This window comes from Procambarus clarkii, unplaced genomic scaffold (genome assembly GCF_040958095.1).
Source record: "Procambarus clarkii isolate CNS0578487 unplaced genomic scaffold, FALCON_Pclarkii_2.0 HiC_scaffold_155, whole genome shotgun sequence".
Classification (NCBI taxonomy): Eukaryota; Metazoa; Arthropoda; class Malacostraca; order Decapoda; family Cambaridae; genus Procambarus; species Procambarus clarkii.
The window spans coordinates 522,305-546,606 of NW_027189188.1; the positions used below are offsets into that span (position 1 = coordinate 522,305).

Genomic DNA, 24,302 nt, shown 5'->3' on the forward strand with positions numbered 1-24,302 from the left:
AAGGCAAACCAACAAAATCATTAGAGAGAGGGGGAGTGAAAAATAAGAACAGGGGGAACAAGTTCCTGAAGATTGCATACACCAACATAGATAGAGTAAGATCGAAGATACTGGAGTTAAGTGATGTAATACAGCTGCAGTCACCAGACATTGTTGCACTCACGGAGACAAAACTTGAAGATGTTATTTTAAATGAAGTCATATTCCCAAGGGGCTACTCAATTTGGAGACTGGACAGAAAAATTAGGAAAGGTGGTGGCGTTGCTGTGCTGGTGAAAGAACACCTAAAGGTGAACGAAATAATGACTGCCAATCCACAAGAAGTTGACATAGCACTAGAGATCTGCCATGAGGATGATAAACTAATGATCATAAATGCATACAGTCCACCGCTAAGCAGCACATGGTCAAAGGAGGAGCTAGATAGTAAAAGAGAAGGTCTTATAACACTAATGAGAGAGATCATAGTGAGAGCGGATAACGATAGTTCACGACTGCTGATAGTCGGCGACTTCAACTTGAAAGCCATAGACTGGGAAGCATATGAAGCTAAAACAGAAGATTTCTGGACCTGTAAATTTGTAGACCTCATCCTGGAAACATTCCTGTATCAACATGTTAAACAAGCTACGAGGATGAGGGAAGGGGACGTTCCCTCCATGCTAGATTTGATATTTACCAGGAAGGAGGAAGAAATATTTGACATTCAGTACCTTCCTCTCTTGGGTAAAAGTGGCCATGTCTTTTTGGGAATAAAGTATGCAATGCGTTATAATCTGGAAGAAAATATGAAGGTTGATGCAATTGAAAAACCTGACTTTAGTAGAGGACATTATGGCAACCTTAAAAAAATTTTCAGTGGGTATAATTGGACAGACTTGTTGCTAGGCAAGGAAGTGAATGAGATGTATGTCAAGTTTTGTGAAATATATGATAAAGGCACAAAAAAAAATTATACCAAAACAGAGAAGCAGAACTAGGAAACAGGATTGGTTCAACAGTAAGTGCGAGAGGGCCAGAGACCAAAAGACACAAAAATGGAATCAATACAGGAAGAGGCCAAACCCCTAAACATACCAGCGATACAAAGATGCGAGGAACAACTACACGGCAGTGAGGAGAGAGGCAGAAAGAAATTTTGAAAAAGGGATTGCAGACAAATGTAAAACAGAACCAGGTCTATTCTATAAATTCATAAACAACAAATTGCAGATAAAGGATGATATACAGAGGTTGAAAATGGGAAATAGATTCACGGTAAATGAAAAGGAAATGTGTGAAACATTAAACGAAAAGTTCCAAAGTGTGTTTGTACAAAATGAAATCTTCAGGGAACCTGATACAATAAGAATTCCAGAGAACAACATAGAGCACATAGAGGTGTCTAGAGACGAAGTGGAAAAAATGCTTAAGGAGCTAAATATGAACAAAGCAGTTGGTCCAGATGGAGTTTCACCATGGGTTCTGAGAGAATGTGCACCTGAGCTCAGTATTCCTCTTCAACTGATTTTTCAGGCATCCCTGTTTACAGGAGTTGTAGCTGATGTGTGGAAAAAGGCTAACATAGTTCCAATCTACAAAAGTGGAAGCAGGGAAGACCCCCTTAATTATAGACCGGTATTATTGACAAGTGTTATAGTCAAAATATTGGAAAAAAATAATTAAAACTAAATGGGTAGAACACCTGGAGAGAAATGATATAATATCTGACAGACAGTATGGTTTTCGATCTGGAAGATCCTGTGTATCAAATTTACTCAGTTTCTATGATCTGGCAACAGAGATATTACAGGAAAGAGATGGTTGGGTTGACTGCATCTATTTAGACCTAAAAAAGGCTTTCGACAGAGTTCCACATAAGAGGTTGTTCTGGAAACGGGAAGATATTGGAGGGGTGACAGGTAAGCTTCTAACATGGATGAAAAATTTTCTGACTGATAGAAAAATGAGGGCAGTCATCAGAGGCAATGTATTGGACTGGAGAAATGTCACAAGTGGAGTACCACAGGGTTCAGTTCTTGCACCAGTGATGTTTATTGTCTACATAAATGATCTACCAGTTGGTATACAGAATTATATAATCATGTTTGCTGATGATGCTAAGATAATAGGAAGGATAAGAAACTTAGATGATTGTCATGCCCTTCAAGAAGACCTGGACAAAATAAGTTTATGGAGCACCACTTGGCAAATGGAATTTAATGTTAATAAATGCCATGTTATGGAATGTGGAATAGGAGAACATAGACCCCACACAACCTATATATTATGTGAGAAATCTTTAAAGAATTCTGATAAAGAAAGAGATCTAGGGGTGGTTCTAGATAGAAAACTATCACCTGAGGACCACATAAAGAATATTGTGCGAGGAGCCTATGCCACGCTTTCTAACTTCAGAATTGCTTTTAAATACATGGATGGCGATATACTAAAGAAATTGTTCACGACTTTTGTTAGGCCAAAGCTAGAATATGCAGCGTTTGTGTGGTGCCCATATCTTAAGAAGCACATCAACAAACTGGAAAAGGTGCAAAGACATGCTACTAAGTGGCTCCCAGAACTGAAGGGCAAGAGCTACAAGGAGAGGTTAGAGTCATTAAATATGCCAAAACTGGAAGACAGAAGAAAAAGAGGTGATATGATCACTACATACAAAATAGTAACAGGAATTGATAAAATTGATAGGGAAGATTTCCTGAGACCTGGAACTTTAAGAACAAGAGGTCATAGATATAAATTAGCTAAACGCAGATGCCGAAGAAATATAAGAAAATTCACTTTCGCAAACAGAGTGGTAGACGGTTGGAACAAGTTAGGTGAGAAGGTGGTGGAGGCCAAGACCGTCAGTAGTTTCAAAGCGTTATATGACAAAGAGTGCTGGGAAGACGGGACACCACCAGCGTAGCTCTCATCCTGTAACTACACTTAGGTAATTACACTTAGGTAATTACACCAGAGAAGTCCTCACTGCCAAATGTTATAATGGAAGGGGACTCCCCTTCCAAACAGTAACACCTCTCCTCCTCCCCCTCCTCACCATCTTCCATACACCAACAGTAGTCATCAGCAAGGGTAAGTGGGTAAGTAATAACTTGAACATACTTTTGTAGTAAAGATTTATATGAATTAGGTATAAAATTTAGTTTGAAGTGAGGTTTTTGGGTAGTCAGGAACCGGTTGATTCATTTCCCATTATTTCTTATGGGGAAATTAGCTTCGGTTTACGAGTTTTCAGATTACGAGCTGTCTCCAGGAACGGATTAAACTCTTAAACCGAGGTACCCCTGTACAATTTCGACTTTTTGTTAACATATCCATACTCAGGGAAAGGTTTTTGACACTTTAAAAAAAAAAAAAAAAAAAAAATCCAGAGAATTTATTTCCTATGCACGGGGGGTGGGTGGGGTGCCGTATTCGAAAGCCGAGCAGCCCAGTGGTTAAGATGTTTCTAAAGTGAGACATGGCATTGCCATTCAACAGGTTTATAACACGGTTTGTCAGGGGTGATAATTTTCATAAAAATGTTTGCCATTTTGCACACATTCCTTTTATTAGAGAACTATATTTAGGAATACCAAACTCTGTATCGAGAGCAGACACAAGGGCACCACTTTCATATTCAGCTACGAGTTCTTTCTTCATCTGTATCATGATGAAAAATATAACTTTTTTTTTTTTTTGCTTGGCCCTTATCACTAACCCTCATAGGTGACATGGCGACTTATTTACACTAAGAATATCAAACATATCCAAAATATCCAAGAGAAAAGTGTAGTGGGTTGTGTAGTGAACAACAGCTATGGTGAAACTGAAGCATCAGGGATGCATGTTTACTTCTGAATGCCGTGCAAACGGATGAATACCGAACATGAACACTGAATACTGTAACGTGTGAATTGGAAGCAATGCAAATATCGAGGTTCCTCTGTACAAGGAAATTATGTAAATATTATATAATTTGTATTGATAAATACAGTACAGTACTGTAATATTACTTTTTGTTGCAAATACATCTAGCTTAACGAAATATTCTTTTCCACAGGATAACAAGCCAGAGGAATGTTCAGTGTGTTTTAACGATTATGACGACAATCAGCTACGGCCTCGCACATTGCCGTGCGGCCACACATTCTGCTCCCAGTGTATTGACCATGCTATCAAGAATGGTCAGGTGACCTGCCCCAGCTGCCGTGCCGAGCATGCTGCCACAGCTGCTACTCTGTTCCCAATTAATTATGGTATGGAGGCCCTTATCAGAAAACTAAAAGGTATCGAGGTTGTACCAGGGGTAACAGTACCAGCAAAACCCATTAAAACTCCTGCAAGAGGAATCAGCAAGAAGTTACGTTCCCTGGTGCAGGAGCAGAAGAGCATCATCAGCAGCCTCATTACTAGCTGTGAAGAGGTACTGTCCCAGCTGGGGGAGTACCGGGGGCAGCTGGGGGACTGGAAGACTCACCACCTCCAGCTCCAGGACAGACTCTATGCTCTGGTAGAGCAGAACAAGTCAGCAATGAAGCTCTTGGAACTGGAGGATACCAGTGTGGTGGATATGACAACACAAGGAGAGGAAGGGAAGACTCAGCTGCAGGCCATGTTGGGGAGCCTCGACACAGTCAACACCCCACAGGAGGTTGGCACAACCATAGACACAGCTGATGAGTGCAGCATAAAGATAGAAGATTGGCTCCAGAAGTGCCAGAAACTCTTCCCAGATGTCAAGACTGTCCACACCTCAGTGAAGGTACGCTGCTGAAGGTCACATTGTTCTCACCCAACTGTGTGTAGTATTGCCTCTATATAAACACTTTTGACATGGAGACACATCAAGATGGGAGTTGACTTTATATATAGGAAACTTTCTGGGGGAAGCCCCTTCTGCTTCACAAAGCTATCTGGACTGATATGAACGTATTAGACCCTGGTATCAGTCAAGCAAATGGAGTTCTAGGCCTAACGGGGACCACGAGCCAGAACCTGGCCTCCCCTCAGAAAGGCACGATGAGCAATGACCTATAGAAACCCCCGTGTGGTTGAAAGCATTCTATGTCTGCCATTGACCGGGTAAGGCACCCAGAAAAGTAGGCGTCCCAAAACAAACCTCTATTCTGGTTAAAAGATTGCTACTGGAAGCCGAACTATTGGACAGAACTCCCCAAATGAAAAATGAGCAAACGAACATGGTGTCACAACCGTCACCGTGCCGCCGTCTGCGCAGCAACCCCCCCTCCCCGGGAGGGAGTAGGGGAGCCCCAGACCCCCGTGCCGGCTATCCACACACCAGTTCTGTGGCTGATGTGCTTCCTGGATGGTTGTGCGACTCTGGCTCTGAATTTTCCAGTGCTGTACCTTGTGATGTGGTCCTGTCCTGTAGTGGTGTGCGAGCCAGGAGTACTTTTACCAGTACTCGGTCTGCTTGCGCCTAGGGTTACCTTCCCTAGCGAGGTAGCCCTAGAGTACTGCCTGTAAGTACTGCCCATGGAGCTTGGGGCTACCTTCCACAAATCACCTTTGGGGTATACCGCTGCTGTGGGCTTTTGCTGCTTGGTGATTACCCTCCATTGGAGTCAGCTGGGGTGCTTCATGCACCCCTCTTTGCCTCTGGGAAGGAGGTAGTTTTCGTCACTGGTTGGGATGCAAGGTACTTTGCAGCTAGTTGTCATCTACTCATAGTGGCCGGCTCTGTTCCGCCTGGGCACGTTGTGCTCCTGCGAGATTTTTTGTTTTTTTATTGTTTTTGTTTTCCTGCCTGGTGGGGGGTCTGCCCCTTGGTTTTGGTCCTCACCCCAATTATATCTTGGTGGTCCTCTACTAGGTACCTGTGAGTGTACATGTCCCGTGAGTTCAGCAATTTGGAGTTTGTTTTGGGAATTTTTGGCGCTGGTTAGCAGTTCCTAGTCTAGGCTTCCCCTAGTGAGAATACGCGACAAAGGGCCCTGGAAAACCCTATGTGGCTCAGTGGTCTGATGGAGGCGTCCCTCGAGTCCCATCTTGCTTCGTACGAGTTTTAAAGGTTGCTCTGTCTCCTTATCTCAGGGTGACACTCGCTGTTTGTGCCTCAGTCATGCTGCCTGTTGGGTCGGTGACACCTTCAACCTGGAGTCCTGCGAGTTTTGTTCCTTGTTTGTACTCCAATACACCCAGTCCACTGATAATGATCTACGGGTGCAGGCAGCTACGGCATTGCATGCGCGTTTTAGGTTGCTGCAATGACCTAGGTTGGATGCTCACCCAGAAGCCCTGAGACTGCCCCATGTTTGGTTATAGGGACCCAGATTTGGGGATGTTAGTCGTTTCGACTTTGGTTTTGTCAGTGCCCCCTTGTCCTTCCCCTGCTGTTGTTCGTCTTGTTCCTTCCCCCTCCCCCTTGCTTCTGGCTCTGATGCATCTGAGAGTTTCAGAGTCGGGGTAGGGTTTAGTTGGTGTTGAGACTCTGACAGTTTCAGGGGATGCCCCTTCCTGTGCGACGATGGAGGCATTCAAGCCTGTTCCTTTAGCTGGTGCTTCTGGGTTTGACCAGTGGGCCCTCTTTATTCCAGCTTTTCCGGCGGCTTCTGCCTTTTCTTTTGAGGCAGGGGGCTTGGAGGACGGCTCAGCCCCGGGGCCTGATGTGGAGGTTCCCGGGGCAGGGGGGAGGGGATGACTTGGGAGGCTTGGGCCCATTACACCCCGCTTGGTTTTTGGTACTCTCGGAGCAGGGCTTGTTACAGTGGGTAGGGTTTTCTTATCTTCCCTCCCTGTACGAGTTTGATATGGCGTCGACCCCTCCCCGTATTCGGTTCTGTGTTTTCTTGTGTGCTTCAGTCCAGTCCTTCCGGAAGTTTTTGGCCTCTCGCATCCCACCTCATGAGGTGCAGGAGGCTCTTAAGGTGGTTCAGGTTTACCTGGGGGACAACTATGTGCACCTCAATGCGTGCTTGTTCACCCCTGCCCTTCCTCGGGATGTCGGCATTGTGCAGCTTCACATGCAGGTTCCCACCCTTTTAGCTGCCCTGGTTGCTGAGAATTTTTGAGCCCGTGGCCTTTTGGTGTTGGTCTTGCGGTTCTTTTCCCTTCTCGAGCGGTCTTTGAATTGACTTGAAGAGGACATGGAGGCACTTGGGACCGATCCTGGGTCTAATGCGTTGGTTTTGACAGTGCGGGCATCGTCTGCCCTGTTGAAGCTGTTCGTGTTGCGGACATCCCGCATCCCTGCAGGATGCTGCAGGATGCAGTGTCTGTTTTTGTTTCTTATCTCGCATGTCGGCAGGCGATGATCTTTCAATCCGTGGAATCCGATTGGGCTCTGGTTCTTAGGTTTCTTTGCCTGTTTGTCCTTTGCTGTTTGCAGAGTCTGTGGTGGTGCAGTATCTTCAGGTAGCTTTTTCCGGTTGCCGTCCCATGTCGAACTTGTTTGTTCTCCAGGGGGCCTGTGGGGAGGTCTTCCTAGAAGGGTTGTGCCAGGGCTTGGGGTTCCTCTTGTCGTGGTAGGCCAGTGGTGCCAGTTTTGGGGATGACACAGCCTTCAGAACTGACGACGGCTGGTTAGCGTGGTGATCGCTCTGCTCATAATGGGCTTTTCATATCGTTTCTGATGGCCTGCGGTAGTGTTGGGTGGCCCCTCCTCCTTTAGGGGGTTCGGGGCTGGTGGGTGGGTCCCTCAGGTGAGTCCCGCATGTTTCCAGTTCTGAAACGGGACTGTGCAGACCTGCAGTTCATTCTGGACTTGCTCTGTCTGAGCCCTTGGGTCTCCTGCCCCTTCTTTCGGATGTCTACTCTGTCCCAGGTCTGTCTTTTCTTGGAGCCGGGCACTTGGATGGTGTCCCTTGACTCCGGGATGCATATTGGCATGTCCCAATTCATCTGGGGTTCAGGGACTGGCTTGGTTTTGTTGTGGGGCATCAGGCTTACCATTTTCATTGCCTTCCATTCGGCTCGAATCTGGCACCTTGCGTGTTCACACGCCTTACCCAGGTTATGGTGGCCCATCTGCTTCTCTTAAGGGTTCGGGTTTTGGCCTACCTCGATGACTGGATGGTGTGGGCTCCCAGCCAGTCCGCACGTCTGCTCGCCAGGGATTTGTTTTTTTCCCAGCTCACCTGATTCGGGTTCCTGGTGAGCTGGAGAAGTACCATCTGGTTCCCTCTCAGGTTCGGTCTTGGCTGGGTCTTGTGTGGGACTCTCGGAGTGCTTCCTTGTCTCTTCCTCCGGAGGCCCTTTGGCAGCAGTCCCGCCTTCGCCTGTTTCTGGGGGGATCCCGGGTCACGCGGTGGTTGCTCGAGGGTTTGTGTGGGAGTCTGAGCTTAGCAGTGATGGTCTACCCACCGGGTCGGGTTTGGTTTCGTTGGTTGTTCTGATTCCTTTGGGGTCATCCCTTCGGCCTCTCTCGCGATCGCTGGGTTTGGCCTCTGGGGGCCTTGCATCAGTTGCTGAGTCGCCGACTTCCTCTTTGGGTTTTTCGGGGGTTCACTGCCTTGCTGCCTACCCGAGCCCTCGCTCAATGTGTTCATGGACGCATTGTCTCTAGTCTGGGGCTTTGTGACCAGTGCTCAGAGTACCGGCCAGGAGTGGTGAGGTCTTTCCTTCCTGACCCACAGCTTGGTGTGGGAGTTTGCGGTGGTGTGGCTGTCACTTCGTAGGGTTCAGGTTGCTCGCGGATCGATGGTCAGGCTCCATTTGGACTGCTCCCCAGTGGTTCATTGCCGGGGTTCGATGCGGTCCTTGGCTCATTGGGGCTGGTAGCTTCGGGTGACTCGTCTTCTGAGTTCTCAGTGTTTGGCTCTCCTGGCAGTTCACGTTCGGGGGGGAGGGGGTCCAACGTCCTGGCGGACGGCCTGTCTTGGTTCATTCCACTGTCCACGGAATGGACGGTCGACGCTGACTCGTTCAATTGGCTCTGCCGGACATACGGGCTTCTGGAAGTGGACCTCTTCGCATCTGCATGGTTGGGGCGCCTCCCATTATATGTGGCACCCTTCCCCAACTGCAAGGCTGTCAGGGTCGACGCCTTCAGGCAGGACTGGTCAAGGTGGGGTTTCCTGTACCACTTCACCATTGTTCAGCTGTTACTCCAGGTCCTAACTCGCTTGGAGACTACCAAGGGAGAGTAGTCCTCTTAGCTCCTTGGTGGCCGGCCCAGCCTTGGTTTCAGGTGCTGTTTGCTCGATGTCTGAACCCCACGGGTCTTCCCGTGGCTCTGCCTCTTTCAGTAGATCGGACCAGTCCGTTACGTAGCTGGTTCTACTTCTCCTTGAGTCTTCATGTCCAGTCTTTTTGATGTGGGTCTATCTCCGTTTGTATGGTGATCAGGTGGCTTTGTTAATGGTGTCCCACCTGCATGCTTCATCTCTGTTTCAGTATGAAGTTTCCTGGCGGTCTTTCCGTTATTTCTTATCCCTTCGTAGGTCTCTGTTACGGTTGTCCTCTCCTTCCTTTCGTTGTTGTTTTGGGACTGTCATCTTATGCAGATTACTGTATAAACCCGCTAATCTGGACTATATGGGTAGGACCCCATGCCAGATAAGCCGGTTTTCTGGATTTACATACTTTTTCACCGCGTGAGTCCAAAAGTGACCATTTCCAAAAATGTTTGTACAGACAACCACTTGGTTTGCAAACTTAAGTTATCCAAAGGCAGGCATGGAGGGAGCTGTCAAGTCAGTCAGTCAGTCCAGTTCAGTCAGTGGAGGAGAGGTAGTGAGGGATGTGTAATTACCTAAGTGTAGTTACAGGATGAGAGCTACACTCGTGGTGTCCCGTGTTCCCAGCACTCTTTGTCATATAACGCTTTGAAATTACTGACGGTTTTGGCCTCCACCACCTTCTCACCTAACTTGTTCCAACCGTCTGCCACTCTGTTTACAAAAGTGAATTTTCTTATATATCTCCGGCAGCTTTGTTTCGTTAGTTTAAATCTATGACCTCTTGTTCTTGAAGTTCCAGGTCTCAGAATTCTTCCCTATCAATTTTATTGATTCTTGTTACTATAATGAACGTAGTGATCATATTGCCTCTTTTTCTTCTATCCTCTAGTTTTTGCATATTTAATGCCTCTAACCTCTCCTCGTAGCTCTTCTCCTTCAGTTCTGGGAGCCACTTAGTGGCATGTCGTTTGCACCTTTTCCAGTTTGTTGATGTGCTTCTTATGATATGGGCACCATACAACCGCTGCATATTCAAGCTTTCGTCTAACAAAAGTCGTGAACAATTTCTTTAGTATATCTCCATCCATGTATTTAAAAGCAATTCTGAAGTTAGAAAGTGTAGCATAGGCTCCTCGCACAATGTTCTTAATGTGGTCCTCAGGTGACAGTTTCTATCTAGAACCACCCTTAGATCCCTTTTTTTTTTTAGAATTCTTTAAAGATTTCTCACATAATTTATAGGTTGTGTGGGGTCTATGTTCTCCAGTTCCACATTCCATAACATGGCATTAAATTCTATATGCCGAGTGTTGCTCCATGTACTTATTTTGTCCAGGTCTTCTTGAAGAGCATGACAATCATCTAGGTTTCTTATCTTCCCTATTATCTTAGCATCATCAGCAAACATGTTCATGTAATTCTGTATTCCCACAGGCAGATCGTTTATGTAGACAATGAACATTACCGGTGCGATAACTGAACCCTGTGGTACTCCACTCGTGACATTCCTCCAATCTGATACCTTGCCTCAGTTTACGGCCCTCATTTTTCTGTCAGGAAATTTTTCATCCATGTTAGAAGTTTACCTGTCACCCTCCAATATGTTCCAGTTTCCAGAACATCCTCTTATGGGGAACTCTGTTGAAAGCCTTTTTTAGGTCCAGATAGATGCAGTCAACCCAACCATCTCTTTCCTGTAATATCTCTGTGGCTCGATCATAAAAACTGAGTAAGTTCGTTACACAGGATCTTCCAGATCGAAAACCATACTGTCTGTCTGATATTATATCGTTTTTCTCCAGGTATTCTACCCATTTAGTTTTAATTATTTTTTTTTTTCCAATATTTTGACTATTACACTTGTCAATGATACAGGTCTATAATTAAGGGGGTCTTCCCTGCTTCCACATTTGTAGATTGGAACTATGTTAGCCTTTTTCCACACATCAGCTGCAACTCCTGTAAACAGGGATGCCTGAAAAATCAGTTGAAGTGGAATGCTGAGCTCAGGTGCACGTTCTCTTAGAACCCATGGTGAAACTCCATCTGGACCAACTGCTTTGTTCCTACTTAGCTCCTTGAGCATTTTTTCCACTTTGTTTCTAGACACCTCTATGTGCTCTATGTTGTTCTCTGGAATTCTTATTGTATCTGGTTCCCTGAAGACTTCATTTTCTACAACACACTTTGGAATTTTTCATTTAATGTTTCACATATTTCCTTTTATTTTCCGTGAATCTATTTCCCATTTTCAACCTCTGAATATTATCCTTTGCCTGCAATTTGTTGTTTATGAATTTATAGAATAGACCTGGTTCTGTTTTACATTTGTCTGCAATCCCTTTTTCAAAACTTCTTTCTGCCTCTCTCCTCACTGCCGTGTAGTTGTTTCTCGCATCTTTGTATCGCTGGTATGTTTGGGGGTTTGGCCTCTTCCCTGTATTGATTCCATTTTTATGTCTTTTGGTCTCTGGCCTTCTTGCACTTTCTGTTGAACCAATCCTGTTTCCTAGTTCTGCATCTCTGTTTTGGTAAAAAAAAATTTGTGCCTTTATCATATATTTCACAAAACTTGACATACATCTCATTCACTTCCTTGCCTAGCAACAAGTCTGTCCAATTATACTCACTAAAAATTTTTCTAAGGTGACCATAATGTCCTCTCCTGAAGTCAGGTTTTTCAATTGCATCAACCTTCATATTTTCTTCCAGATTATAAAGCATTGCATATTTTATTCCCAAAAAGACATGGTCACTTTTACCCAAGAGAGGAAGGTTCTGAATGTCAAATATTTCTTCCTCCTTCCTGGTAAATATCAAATCTAGCATGGAGAGAACGTCCCCTTCCCTCGTCCTCGTAGCTTGTTTAACATGTTGATACAAGAATGTTTCCAGGATGAGGTCTACAAATCTACAGGTCCAAAAATCTTCTGTTTTAGCTTCATATGCTTCCCAGTCTATGGATTTCAAGTTGATGTCGCTGACTATCAACAGTCGTGATCTATCGTTATTCGTTCTCGCTATAATCTCTCTCATTATTGTTATAAAACCTTCTCGTTTACTATTTAGCTCCTCCTTTGACCATATGCTGCTTGGCGGTGGACTATATGCATTTATGATCATTAGTTTATCATCCTCATGGCAGATCTCTAGTGCTATTATGTCAACTTCTTGTGGATTGGCAGTCATTATTCATTCACCTTTAAGTGTTCTTTTACCAGCACAGCAACGCCACCGCCTTTCCTAATTTTTCTGTCCCGTCTCCAAATTGAGTAACCCCTTGGGAATATGACCTCATTTAAAATAACATCTTCAAGTTTTGTCTCCGTGAGTGCAACAATGTCTGGTGTCTGCAGCTGTATTACATCACTTAACTCCAGTATCTTCGATCTCACTCCATCTATGTTGGTGTATGTAATCTTCAGGAACTTGTTTTCCCTCTCCTTATTCTTCACTCCACCTCTCTCTAATGCTTTTGTTGGTTTGCCTTTATGTACCACTTTACTGGTCTGCCTATCCCTATCACTTTGTAGAAAAAAGAATTGATTTCTTCTTCATTCCTGCTCTCATTTAAACTTTTTGCCTCGGCGAGGTTCAGTTTCAGCTTCTCTCTGTCTTCTTTTGAAAGATCTCGTCTTAACGACCACACTTTCCCATCCTCATCACTTTGTAATTTTCTAGCATTCCTTAGTACTTCTTCCATCTGTTTGGCACCATTTAGGGTGATCCTCAAAGGTCGATCTTTCCATTTTACATATCTGCCTATTCTCCTGTAGTCGCACACATTCTCTATGGTTGTAAGACCTTCCACGAGGCCAACAATTTTATCTACTACTTTCACTTCTTCTACAGCTCTTTCTGACCTAGATGTTATCTCCTTTTCTTTGCAACCAAAAATTATCAGGGACTTACTCCGATCAACTGTGTTTTGCACCAACTTCGGGTTAGATCTATCTCAAGATAGATGCCAATTTCTTTCTAACTTCCAGCTTAATGTTTGTTTTATCTTGGTTGCTGCAGTGTTTGGCTTCCTTTACTGCTTCTTCAATTTTTTCCTTCTCCTTGGCCACTTGTGCATAGGTGAGTTGCATATCCTTCTTGCACTGTTCTATTCCCTGTGTAACTTCCTCCATCTGTGCTGACAAAAGCTGTTTCTCCTGTTGAATTTCCTTACCTAACCTATTGTAGTCATTTATGTTTAAATTTACTTTAACTTCTTCCAAAATTATTTTTAAGAGTTTATTTTCTTCTTCCATGGCTTTGCAATTTGTTTCCAATTGATTTTTATCTGTGCACAAGTCTTTCACTAAACCCTCAAGACATAAAACTTTGCTATTTAAATGGTCATTACTTTCTTTCAATTTACTAATTATTTCTACATGAATGTTCACTATAGTATCTAATTTTACCAACTTGTTGTATAGACTGGTTATATCAATGCTTTCTTCATTGAATCCAGCAAAATCAAGCTCTGTTTTGTATTTCCTCTTGCCGGCGGCCATCTTGAATGTTCTTCTCTGCACTGGAAACACTAGGGCAACTTTTTCTCATCTAATTTTTCACTTCCCTTGGCACATTCCTATTATCTCACCTATTTTTCAAAAGCACTATACCTTTATGTTCTCTGGGACACCACTCACTACCATCATCCTGTACTACAATACTTAGGATTGTTGAAATATGCTGGAGCTCCTCTGATGCAAGTGTTGACCCTGGGGGTGTCACCTTTTTGAAAAGGTGTGTTATGAAGTCAGCGTGTTATTTCGCTGACAAAGCATCGAACAAAGTCTCCCACCCATATTAAAATTTATATCTTAGCTGTATGCTATTAAATGTTGATTTTTGTGTTTAGTGTACAGTCTTATGATAAATTAATAATCATTAACATGTTTTATTGCTTCCTGTTTATTAATTAAACAAATACATTTTTACTTATGTATTATGGACAGTTGAACTATGTGACCAGTATAGTAGAGTGTGTATACGGCATGTGGGGGGTAGGGGTGGAGGAGGTGTGTCGGTGGTGGGGGTGGGCTGGCTCACTCCAATAACCCTAACACACTCGACCCAGTTAGCCAGATTTGTTTCTTAAATTCTGGATGTACATGCTCATATATATTTTTGGATACAGAGTTTGTCTAGTAATATTATTAGGATAATAAAAAGTTATAAAAGTACTTGTTTTATGAATGGTTTATTATATTTAATGGAAATTCTCCAGGCTATTTCTGGCTGGCAATCTACTGCCACCTACAGAAGGATCTCTTGGGGAGGGAGGGAGGGAAGCAGTGAATGTGAGTGGGACAGAGGAAGTGAGCAGCAGTGAGGGTGACTCCCTCCCTCCCTTCATGACCCCCTCCCTTCATGACCCCCTCCCTTCCTGGTGGTGGTGTAAGAGTGTTAGGCCATTGATCCGGCTAAATATCCGCTAGTCCGGCTTCCATGGGCATTTTGACCAGATTAGGAGATAACTTTATCCGACCACGATTTTTGCCGGATTAGGGCATTTTCCGGATTAGTGGGTTTCTACAGTACTGTCGCCTCATATCGTGTGGGGCTGGCAGAGTCACTGCAGCTTGCGTTCGGCATTGATGTTACTTCTGCACTGTTCTGCAAGCTGTCTTGTGTGTTGTTTCACCTCCGGCCTGCTCATATGCCGCCTGAACCGTCCTGGTTGTTTTACCGGGTGCTCACTTTTCTATCTTCTCCTCGGTTTGTGGTGGCCGCTTCGGTTCAGGACTGTTTCTCCAAGGCTCTTTTCTTGTTGGCATTGGCCTCTGGGGGGGGTTGGGTTGGGGAGCTTCATACTCTCCTCCTGCGCAGGGGTTTTCTGCTCTCTTGGTCCCGGTGGTAGGTTTTTTTTCGGTTGCAGCCGTCTCCTTCTTTTCTGGCAAAGAATGAGACTGCTACTTTCTATAGTGGTCCTTAGGTTGTTGATGCTTAGTTGGTTTGGCCAGGGGTGCATCATGTGTTGTGTCCGGTTGCGGCTTTCCGCTGTTACATGCGTGCCACGGCCTCGGTGGCCGGGGACATGCTTTGGGTTGACCTGGTTTCCCAACTTCCCTTTTCCAGGGTTCGGGTCTCCCAGGTCATCCACAGCGTTATTTGGTCCAGCCAACCTGCGGTCTATCCTCATGCTCACGACGGTTGTAAGTTTGCTGTGTAGGCTGCCGTCTTCGGTAACATGTCTTGGCCTGACATTCGGTCATTCCCTAGTCTGGCATGTGTCGCATTGGGTCGGCAGTTGCAGCCAGTTGTCTCGACTTCAAGTTGAGGAGCGAGTGGCGACCACCTCCCGGGTAAGTCCCTCCTGTTGTTGTCTTTGGGTAAGTAGCTCCAGGGAGCCAAAGGGGCTCACCAGAAAACCAGCATTTAATGTAATAAAATGCCAGAGGCTCCCTCGGCAACCTCCCTCCCTCCATCTAGTTGACAGCTTTTTGCGTGTTTTGACATCCAGTCTCAGAACTGGGGTATCAATAGTAAGCGCGGGGGGTCTGGGGCTCCCTCTTCCCTCTCCCAGGGAGGGGAGAGCTGCGCAGAAAATAAAAGGGTGACTGTTGTGACGTCATGCTCGATTTTCAGTTGGGGAGTTCTGTCCAATAGTTTGGCTTTTAGTAGCAATCTATTAACCAGAATAGGGGGTTTGTTTTTGGGCATTTACCTTTCTGGGTGCCTGACCCCTGTCGATGGCAGACATAGAATGCTTCCATGGGAGTTTCTATAGGTCATTGCTCCTTGTGCTTATCTGAGTGGGCTAGGTTCTGGCTCGTGGTCTCTGGTAGGGCTAAGAACTCCATTCACATGACTGATGCCAAAGTCTAATATATCCATATCAGCCTGAATAGCTCTAGGGAGCCTCTGGGTGTCCCCCAGCAAATGGGGTTTCATTACATTCAACGCCGTTTTTTTGCTCTAACACCTGAAACATTGTTAATAACAAAGTCAGCTGTCATCTTGGTGTTTCTCTACACTGTGGTCAATACAGTACTCAGTGTTCACTACACTCATCTTATTTTGTCAAATTACTTCACTCAGTCTGATGCTTCATTGTAGTGCAATTACTTTACTAAGAGCATGATACTTCATTGTAGTGCAGTTACTTTACTTAAAGCCTGATGTTTCATTAGAGTCCAGGTTCCACCATTGTAACACTGTAAGGTGTTTGGTTTAGTTGTATTTCAAATACATAGAGAAACATGAGTCACAGACAGGAATTTGAATTTGAGAAGGCGCCAGGTTGTCGGCCTGAGATCTCACACCTCAAAGCGTTAATGACCTCAAGTGACCTGAGGTCAGATCATGCGAATTTCACCTTGCTTCTGCTAATCTTATAATTGGAGCCTGGTAGCCTTCAAACATGCCGACGTTTAAGGAGTGGCTTGGTAGAGTGCCTGAGGCTATCTACTTGTGGGCGGAGTTAGTTACTAGGTTCCCTAATATATACTCGGAGAGCTATCGGTTCGAGAGCATTAACAGAGGAGCCAGCAAAGCAGAGAAGACGGCCTAGCCCGGGGAGGCTGTCGGCCGGCAGGGCGGGACAGTCTCTGTCAATTATAGACCCCCCCCCCTCTCAATCCAGCTATAGGCAGACACTTGGTGAGTTGAGCATTAAGGTGACTTGGTCGTGTTTTACAAGTGTTGTGTGATGATCAGGGGCAGTCAGTTGTAGTGTTCTCAGATTCTTGGAGGATGACTCACTTTACATATATATATATCTTGAACATTGCTTAAATTATGATACTTAGTATGTGAAATATAATTGAATTTATTATTTAAATTGCCTTTAACTGTGTCCCCTAGAGTTTGAGTTGAGGTGAGAAAGCCTCTGCAATTACTGGTTTCGTGATTTAATGAGTACATGATAAAGATGGGACATACTAATAATGATCTCTTGATAACATCTTTTGTGAATATTGTGATACAGACAACTTCCATTCCTGGTCTTGTATGTAATGATCATGAATGGATGGTGGCAGCATTTCTTCTTCTTCTACTATCTACTCTTCTTCTACTTCTACTATCTACTCTTCTACTTCTACCTATCTACACCTCTCCCTCCACCCCTCTCTAAACTCTCACTTTCAACTAATGACCCTCCTCGCACCTCCCACCTCTCTACCTCTCACCCCAGACCCTCACTAATTACTTCACTATTCATTTCTTTCCTTTCGTTTTCTCTTATACGTTTGTGGCACTGAAATGTATTCTAGAGTTCTCTCTAGAGTTCGGGTAGCTGATCCAGTTATGACGCCTTGTAGTCGCCGCACCTAGGTAGTCGAATACCTAGGTTACAAGGTGTTGAACGAGCGAGGCTGCCTTCGGAACTCTGGAGGTGCTCTAGAATAGGTAGCTAATTGAGGACGGGATAATGGACTAGAGAGAGCTGTTTCCCCCGGCCTCGTTAGTTAACTGGGGGGTGGAATAATGGACAAGATAAGAGCTATTTCCCCCACCCCCCGTTACACCATTAATGTTTGTGTTGGTAATGACAGGTGCAGGAGACCATCAGGGAGGCCCTGGAGATGATGACCACAGAGACAGGTGCCACAGCTGACCCCGTACACCAGGGAGACTCAGCCTCCAGCATCATGAATAAAGTTCAGGAAATCACTGGACAGATCCCCCAGAAGCAATTAACAGTAAGTTTTTTCTTATATCACAAGATATTGAGTTGCATTTTGAGAAGAGGAAGCTGTTCTTAGGTTTATCGAGGTTCCCCAAGGTCAACTACTGACTTAATATACAATACACAATAGTTGCCTTACTCCTGGAAAAACATTTACTGCTAGGTGAACAGAGGAATCTAGTGAAAGGAAACATGGGAATCATTTCTGTCCTGCGCGATGATTGAAGTTGCGATTCTCTATTGAACCCAGGATCCTGGCCCCCCTCACAGAGGCACAGAGACCGGGTGACACTCGACCAACCTACCGGGAAAGCATCCAGGAAGACAGTGAACCAAAACAGACCACTGATGGGTTCGAAGAGACTGAAGCCTTGAAACTGCCAACTAACTCCCAAACAATGCCAGCACCAACCCCCATGCCAGTAGAGGGGGGCTGGAGCTACAGGTCCGGCACCAACCCCCTGCCAGTAGAGGGAGGGCTGGAGCTACAGGTCCAACACCAACCACCTGCCAGTAGAGGGGGGCTGGAGCTACAGGTCCAGTACCAACCCCCTGCCAGTAGAGGGGTGCTGGAGCTACAGGTACAGCACCAACCCCTCCTGCCAGTAGAGGGGCTGGAGCTACAGGTCCAGCACCAACCCCCTGCAAGGAGAACGAGGCTGGAGCTACAGTTCCAGCACTAACCCCCCCCTGCCAGTAGAGGGGGGCTGGAGCTACAGGTCCGGCACCAACCCCCTGCCAGGAGAAGGGGGCTGGAGCTACAGGTCCAGCACCAACCCCCTGCTAGTAGAAGGGGGCTGGAGCTACAGGTCCAGAAGCAACCCGCTGCCAGTGGAGGAGGGAAGGCTGGAGCTACAAGTCCAGCACCAACGCTCTGCCTGTAGGGGGGCGGGAGCTACAGGTCCGGCACCAACCCCCTGCCAGTAGAGGGGGGCTGGAGCTACAGGTCCAGCACCAACCCCCTGCCAGAAGAGGGGGGGGGGGTTGGAGCTACAGGTCCAGCACCAATCTTCTGCCAGTAGAGGGGGGGGGGGCTGGAGCTCCAGGTCTAGCACCATTCCCCTGCCAGTAGAGGGGGGCTGGAGCTACAGGTCCAGCACCAACCCCCTGCCAGAAGAGGGGGGGGGGGGGGTTGGAGCTACAGGTCCAGCACCAATCTTCTGCCAGTAGAGGGGGGGGGGCTGGAGCTCCAGGTCTAGCACCATTCCCCTGCCAGTAGAGGGGGGCTGGAGCTACAGGTCCAGCACCAACCCCCGTTCAGTAAAGCGGGGCTGAAGCTACAGGTCCAGCACCAACCCCCTGCCAATAGAGGGAGGCTGGAGCTTTAGGTCCAGCACCAACCCCCCACTTCTTTCAGAGGGGGGCAGGGGGCTGGAGCTACAGGTCCAGCACCCCCCCCCCCCTTCCTTTACAGGGGGGCGGGGGGCTGGAGCTACAGGTCCAGCACCAACCCACTGCCAGTAGAGGGGGGCTGGAGCTACAGATCCAGCACGATCCCCCCTGCCAGTAGAGGGGAGGGGCTGGAGCTACAGGTCCAGCACCAACCCCCTGCCAGTAGAGTGGGGCTGGAGCTACAGGTCCAGCACGATCCCCCTGCCAGTAGAGGGTAGGGGCAGGTCCAGCACCAACCCCCTGCCAGTAGATTGGCGATGGTTATCTTGAGGTTATCTTGAGATGATTTCGGGGCTTTAGTGTCCCCGCGGCCCGGTCCTCGACCAGGCCTCCACCCCCAGGAAGCAGCCCGTGACAGCTGACTAACACCCAGGTACCTATTTTACTGGTAGGTAACAGGGGCATAGGGTGAAAGAAACTCTGCCCATTGTTTCACGCCGGTGCCTGGGATCGAACCCAGGACCACAGGATCACAAGTTCAGCGTGCTGTCCGCTCTGCCGACCGGCTCCCTACAGGTCCAGCACCAACTCCCTGCCAGTAGAGGGGGGCTGGAGCTACATTCCAGCACGATCCCCCTGCCAGTAGAGGGTAGGGGCTGGAGCTACAGGTCCAGCACCAACCCCCTGCCAGTAGAGAGGGGCTGGAGCTTTAGGTCCAGCACCAACCCCCCACTTCTTTCAGAGGGGGGCAGGGGGCTGGAGCTACAGGTCCAGCACCAACCCCCCCCCCCCCTTCCTTTACAGGGGGGCGGGGGGCTGGAGCTACAGGTCCAGCACCAACTTCCTGCCAGTAGAGGGGGGCTGGAGCTACATTCCAGCACGATCCCCCTGCCAGTAGAGGGGGGCTGGAGCTTCAGGTCCAGCACCAACCCCTTGCCAGTAGAGGGGGGCTGGAGCTTCAGGTCCAGCACCAACCCCTTGCCAGTAGAGGGGGGCTTTAGCTACAGGTCCAGCACCAACCCCCTGCAAGGAGAACGAGGCTGGAGCTACAGTTCCAGCACTAACCCCCCCCCCCCACTGCCAGTAGAGGGGGGCTGGAGCTACAGGTCCGGCACCAACCCCCTGCCAGAAGAAGCGGGCTGGAGCTACAGGTCCAGCACCAACCCCCTGCTAGTAGAAGGGGGCTGGAGCTACAGGTCCAGCACCAACCCCCTGCTAGTAGAGGGGGGCTGGAGCTACAGGTCCAGAAGCAACCCGCTGCCAGTGGAGGAGGGAAGGCTGGAGCTACAAGTCCAGCACCAACGCTCTGCCTGTAGGGGGGCGGGAGCTACAGGTCCGGCACCAACCCCCTGCCAGTAGAGGGGGGCTGGAGCTACAGGTCCAGCACCAACCCACCGTCCAGTTAAGGGGGGCTGAAGTTCCAGGTCCAGCACCAACCCCCTGCTAGTAGAGGGGGCTGAAGCTACAGGTCCAGCACCAACGCCCTTCCAGTAGAGAGGGGCAGGAGCTACAGGTCCAGCAGCAACCCCCCTGCCATAAGAGGGGGGCTAGAGCTACAGGTCCAGCACCAACCCCCTGCCAGTAGAGGGGGGCGGGAGCTACAGGTCCAGCAAAAACCCCGTGCCAGAAGGAGGGGGCTGGAGCTACAGGTCCACCACCAACCCCCTGCCAGTAGAGTGGGGCTGGAGCTACAGGTCCTGCACCAACCCCCTGCCAGTAGAGGGGAGCTGGAGCTACAGGTCCAGCACCAACCCCCTGTCAGTAGAGTGGGGCTGGAGCTACAGGTCCAGCACCAACCCCCTGCAAGTAGAAGGGGGCTGGAGCTACAGGACCAGCACCAACCCCCTGCAAGTAGAGCGAGGGTGGGAGCTAGCGGTCCAGCACCAACCCCTTGCCAGGATAATGGGGCTGGAGCTACAGGTCCAGCACCAACCCCCTTCCCCCCCCTTGGCAGTAGAGGGGGGCGGGAGCTACAGGTTCAGCACCAACCCCCTGACAGTAGAGGGGGGCTGGAGCTACAGGTCCAGCACCAACCCCTGCTAGGAGAAGGGGGCTGGAGCTACAGGTCCAGCACCAACCCCCTGCTAGTAGAGAGGGGGGGCTGGAGCTACAGGTCCAGCACCATCCTGCAGCCAGTAGAGGGGGGGCTGGAGCTACAGGTCCAGCACCAATTCCCCTGCCAGTAGAGAGGGGTGGGAGCTACAGGTCTAGCACCAATCCCCTGCCTGTAAAGGAGGGATGGAGCTACAGGTCCAGCACCAACCTCCTGCCATTAGAGGAGGGTTGAAGCTTCAGGTCAAGCACCAACGCCTTGCCAATAGAGGTAGGCTGGAGCTACAGGTCCAGCACCAACCCCCTGCTAATAGAGAGGAGCTGGAGCTACAGGTCCAGTACCAACCCCCTGCCAGTAGAGGGGTGCTGGAGCTACAGGTACAGCACCAACCCCCCCTGCCAGCAGAGGGGCTGGAGCTACAGGTCCAGCACCAACCCCCTGCAAGGAGAACGAGGCTGGAGCTACAGTTCCAGCACTAACCCCCCCCCCCTGCCAGTAGAGGGGGGCTGGAGCTACAGGTCCGGCACCAACCCCCTGCCAGGAGAAGGGGTGATGGCGCTACAGGTCCAGCACCAACCCCCTGCTAGTAGAGGGGGGCTGGAGCTACAGGTCCAGCACCAACCCCCTGCTAGTAGAGGGGGGCTGGAGCTACAGGTCCGGGACCAACCCCCTGCCAGGAGAAGGGGTGATGGCGCTACAGGTCCAGCACCAACCCCCTGCTAGTAGAGGGGGGCTGGAGCTACAGGTCCAGCACCAACCCCCTGCTAGTAGAGGGGGGCTGGAGCTACAGGTCCAGCACCAACTCCCTGCCAGTAGAAGGGTGCTGGAGCTACAAGTCCAGCACCAACGCTCTGCCTGTAGGGGGGCGGGAGCTACAGGTCCGGCACCAACCCCCTTCCCCCCCCCCCTTGCCAGTAGAGGGGGCGGGAGCTACAGGTTCAGCACCAACCCCCTGAAAGGAGAACGAGGCTGGAGCTACAGTTCCAGCACTAACCCCCCCCCCCCCTGCCAGTAGAGGGGGGCTGGAGCTACAGGTCCGGCACCAACCCCCTGCCAGGAGAAGGGGTGATGGCGCTACAGGTCCAGCACCAACCCCCTGCTAGTAGAGGGGGGCTGGAGCTACAGGTCCAGCACCAACCCCCTGCTAGTAGAGGGGGGCTGGAGCTACAGGTCCGGCACCAACCCCCTGCCAGGAGAAGGGGTGATGGCGCTACAGGTCCAGCACCAACCCCCTGCTAGTAGAGGGGGGCTGGAGCTACAGGTCCAGCACCAACCCCCTGCTAGTAGAGGGGGGCTGGAGCTACAGGTCCAGCACCAACTCCCTGCCAGTAGAGGGGTGCTGGAGCTACAAGTCCAGCACCAACGCTCTGCCTGTAAGGGGGCGGGAGCTACAGGTCCGGCACCAACCCCCTTCCCCCCCCCCCCCCTTGCCAGTAGAGGGGGCGGGAGCTACAGGTTCAGCACCAACCCCCTGGCAGTAGAGGGGGGCTGGAGCTACAGGACCAGCACCAACCCCTGCTAGGTGAAGGGTGCTGGAGCTACAGGTCCAGCACCAACCCCTGCCAGGAGAATGGGGCTGGAGCTACAGGTCCAGCACCAACCCCCCCCCCCCCCCTTGCCAGTAGAGGGGGGCTGGAGCTACAGGTCCAGCACCAACCCACTGACAGTAGAGAGGGGCTGGAGCTACAGGTCCAGCACCAACCCCCTGCTAGGAGAAGGGGGCTGGAGCTACAGGTCCAGCACCAACCCCCTGCCAGTAGAGGGTGTTGGGATCGAACTGTCGACACCCAACACATTTAATTTAGGTGTATTCTGATGCTTCGTTGTACTACAACGGGGTACATGAATCTGAACAGGTGTCAGCCTCAGCCGGACCTGTTGTCAGGTGCGACACACTTTGTGCCGAGGTCTGACAAAGGACAAGAAAATAAGATGGTATAAAACTTCATCATGGATATATTGTGATATATCTCTAATCACCTTATATACAATATTTTACATATATATATATATATATATATATATATATATATATATATATATATACATACATGTGCATTGTACACAAGTACAGTTAAATATATATATATAGAGAGAAAGATACTACGACCATGCTACGGTTGCCTCTTGTCCGATTGATCTTCCCACTTCATCTACTTTCCTGCAATTTGTACCGCTATCAGGAAAATCGTTACCTCCATGCCGACCTCTAAATCTCACAGCTGTTATCTTCCATAACTTTCAAGAGCGTCGACCATGCCTCGAGGTCCTCTTCCTTCATGAGGGTGGAGCACACTAACAGTTGGGTCCGTTGGTCACACATCCAAACGCGACGACAGCCTGTTGACTCAATGGAGGGAAGTAGATGTCTGTATCTCCACATGCTCCTGCCAGCTCACGTTACCTCGCCCGGTGGTTCTGATTGGCTAACAGACATTCCCGCCACCGGACGAGCCACACCGTGCTGACAGTTAACGACCTCCATGGTTGTTAACCTCGTTCTTCCTGTAATAATGAACGTATGACTTAAATAATCGTGCCTTTATGCGATGAAATAACACGAATACGATATACCGTAACAAGGGGCGCTGGAACTACAGGTCCAGCACTAACCCCCTGCCAGTAGAGGGGGGGGGGGTTGGAGCTACAGGTCCAGCACCAACCCCCCTGCCAATAGAGGGAGCTGGAGCTGCAGGTCCAGCACCAACCCCCCCCCCCTTCCTTTAGAGGGGGGGGGCGGGGGGCTGGAGCTACTGGTCCTGCACCAACCCACTGCCAGTAGAGGGGGCTGGAGCTACAGGTCCAACACCAACCCCCTGCCAGTAGAGGGGGCTTTAGCTACAGGTCCAGCACCAACCCCTCTGCCAGTAGAGGGAGGCTGGAGCTACAGGTTCAGCACCAAGCCCCTGCCAGTAGAGGGAGGCTGGAGCTACAGGTCCAGCACCAACCCCCCTGCCAGTAGAGGGGGCTGGAGCCACAGGTCCAGCACCAACCCTCCTGCCAGTAGAGGGGGCTGGAGCTACAGGTCCACCACCAACCCCCAGCCAGTAGAGGGGGGCTGAAGCTATAGGTCCAGCACCAACCCACTGCCAGTAGAGGGGGGCTTGAGCTACAGGTCCAGCACCAACCCACTGCCTGTAAAGGAGGGATGGAGCTACAGGTCCAGCAC

The 24,302-nt window shown here is 49.0% G+C and overlaps 1 protein-coding gene across 1 annotated transcript in view; it reads left to right on the plus strand.

The window, feature by feature from the left end:
- The window catches only part of LOC138361047 (uncharacterized), a 143,708-nt gene that overhangs the window by 110,510 nt on the left and 8,896 nt on the right, over positions 1-24,302 (plus strand). The window contains exons 3-4 of the mRNA XM_069320523.1: positions 4,043-4,744; positions 17,615-17,761. Of these exons, the coding sequence (XP_069176624.1) occupies positions 4,043-4,744; positions 17,615-17,761 (849 nt within the window). The remainder of the gene's footprint in view (positions 1-4,042; positions 4,745-17,614; positions 17,762-24,302) is intronic.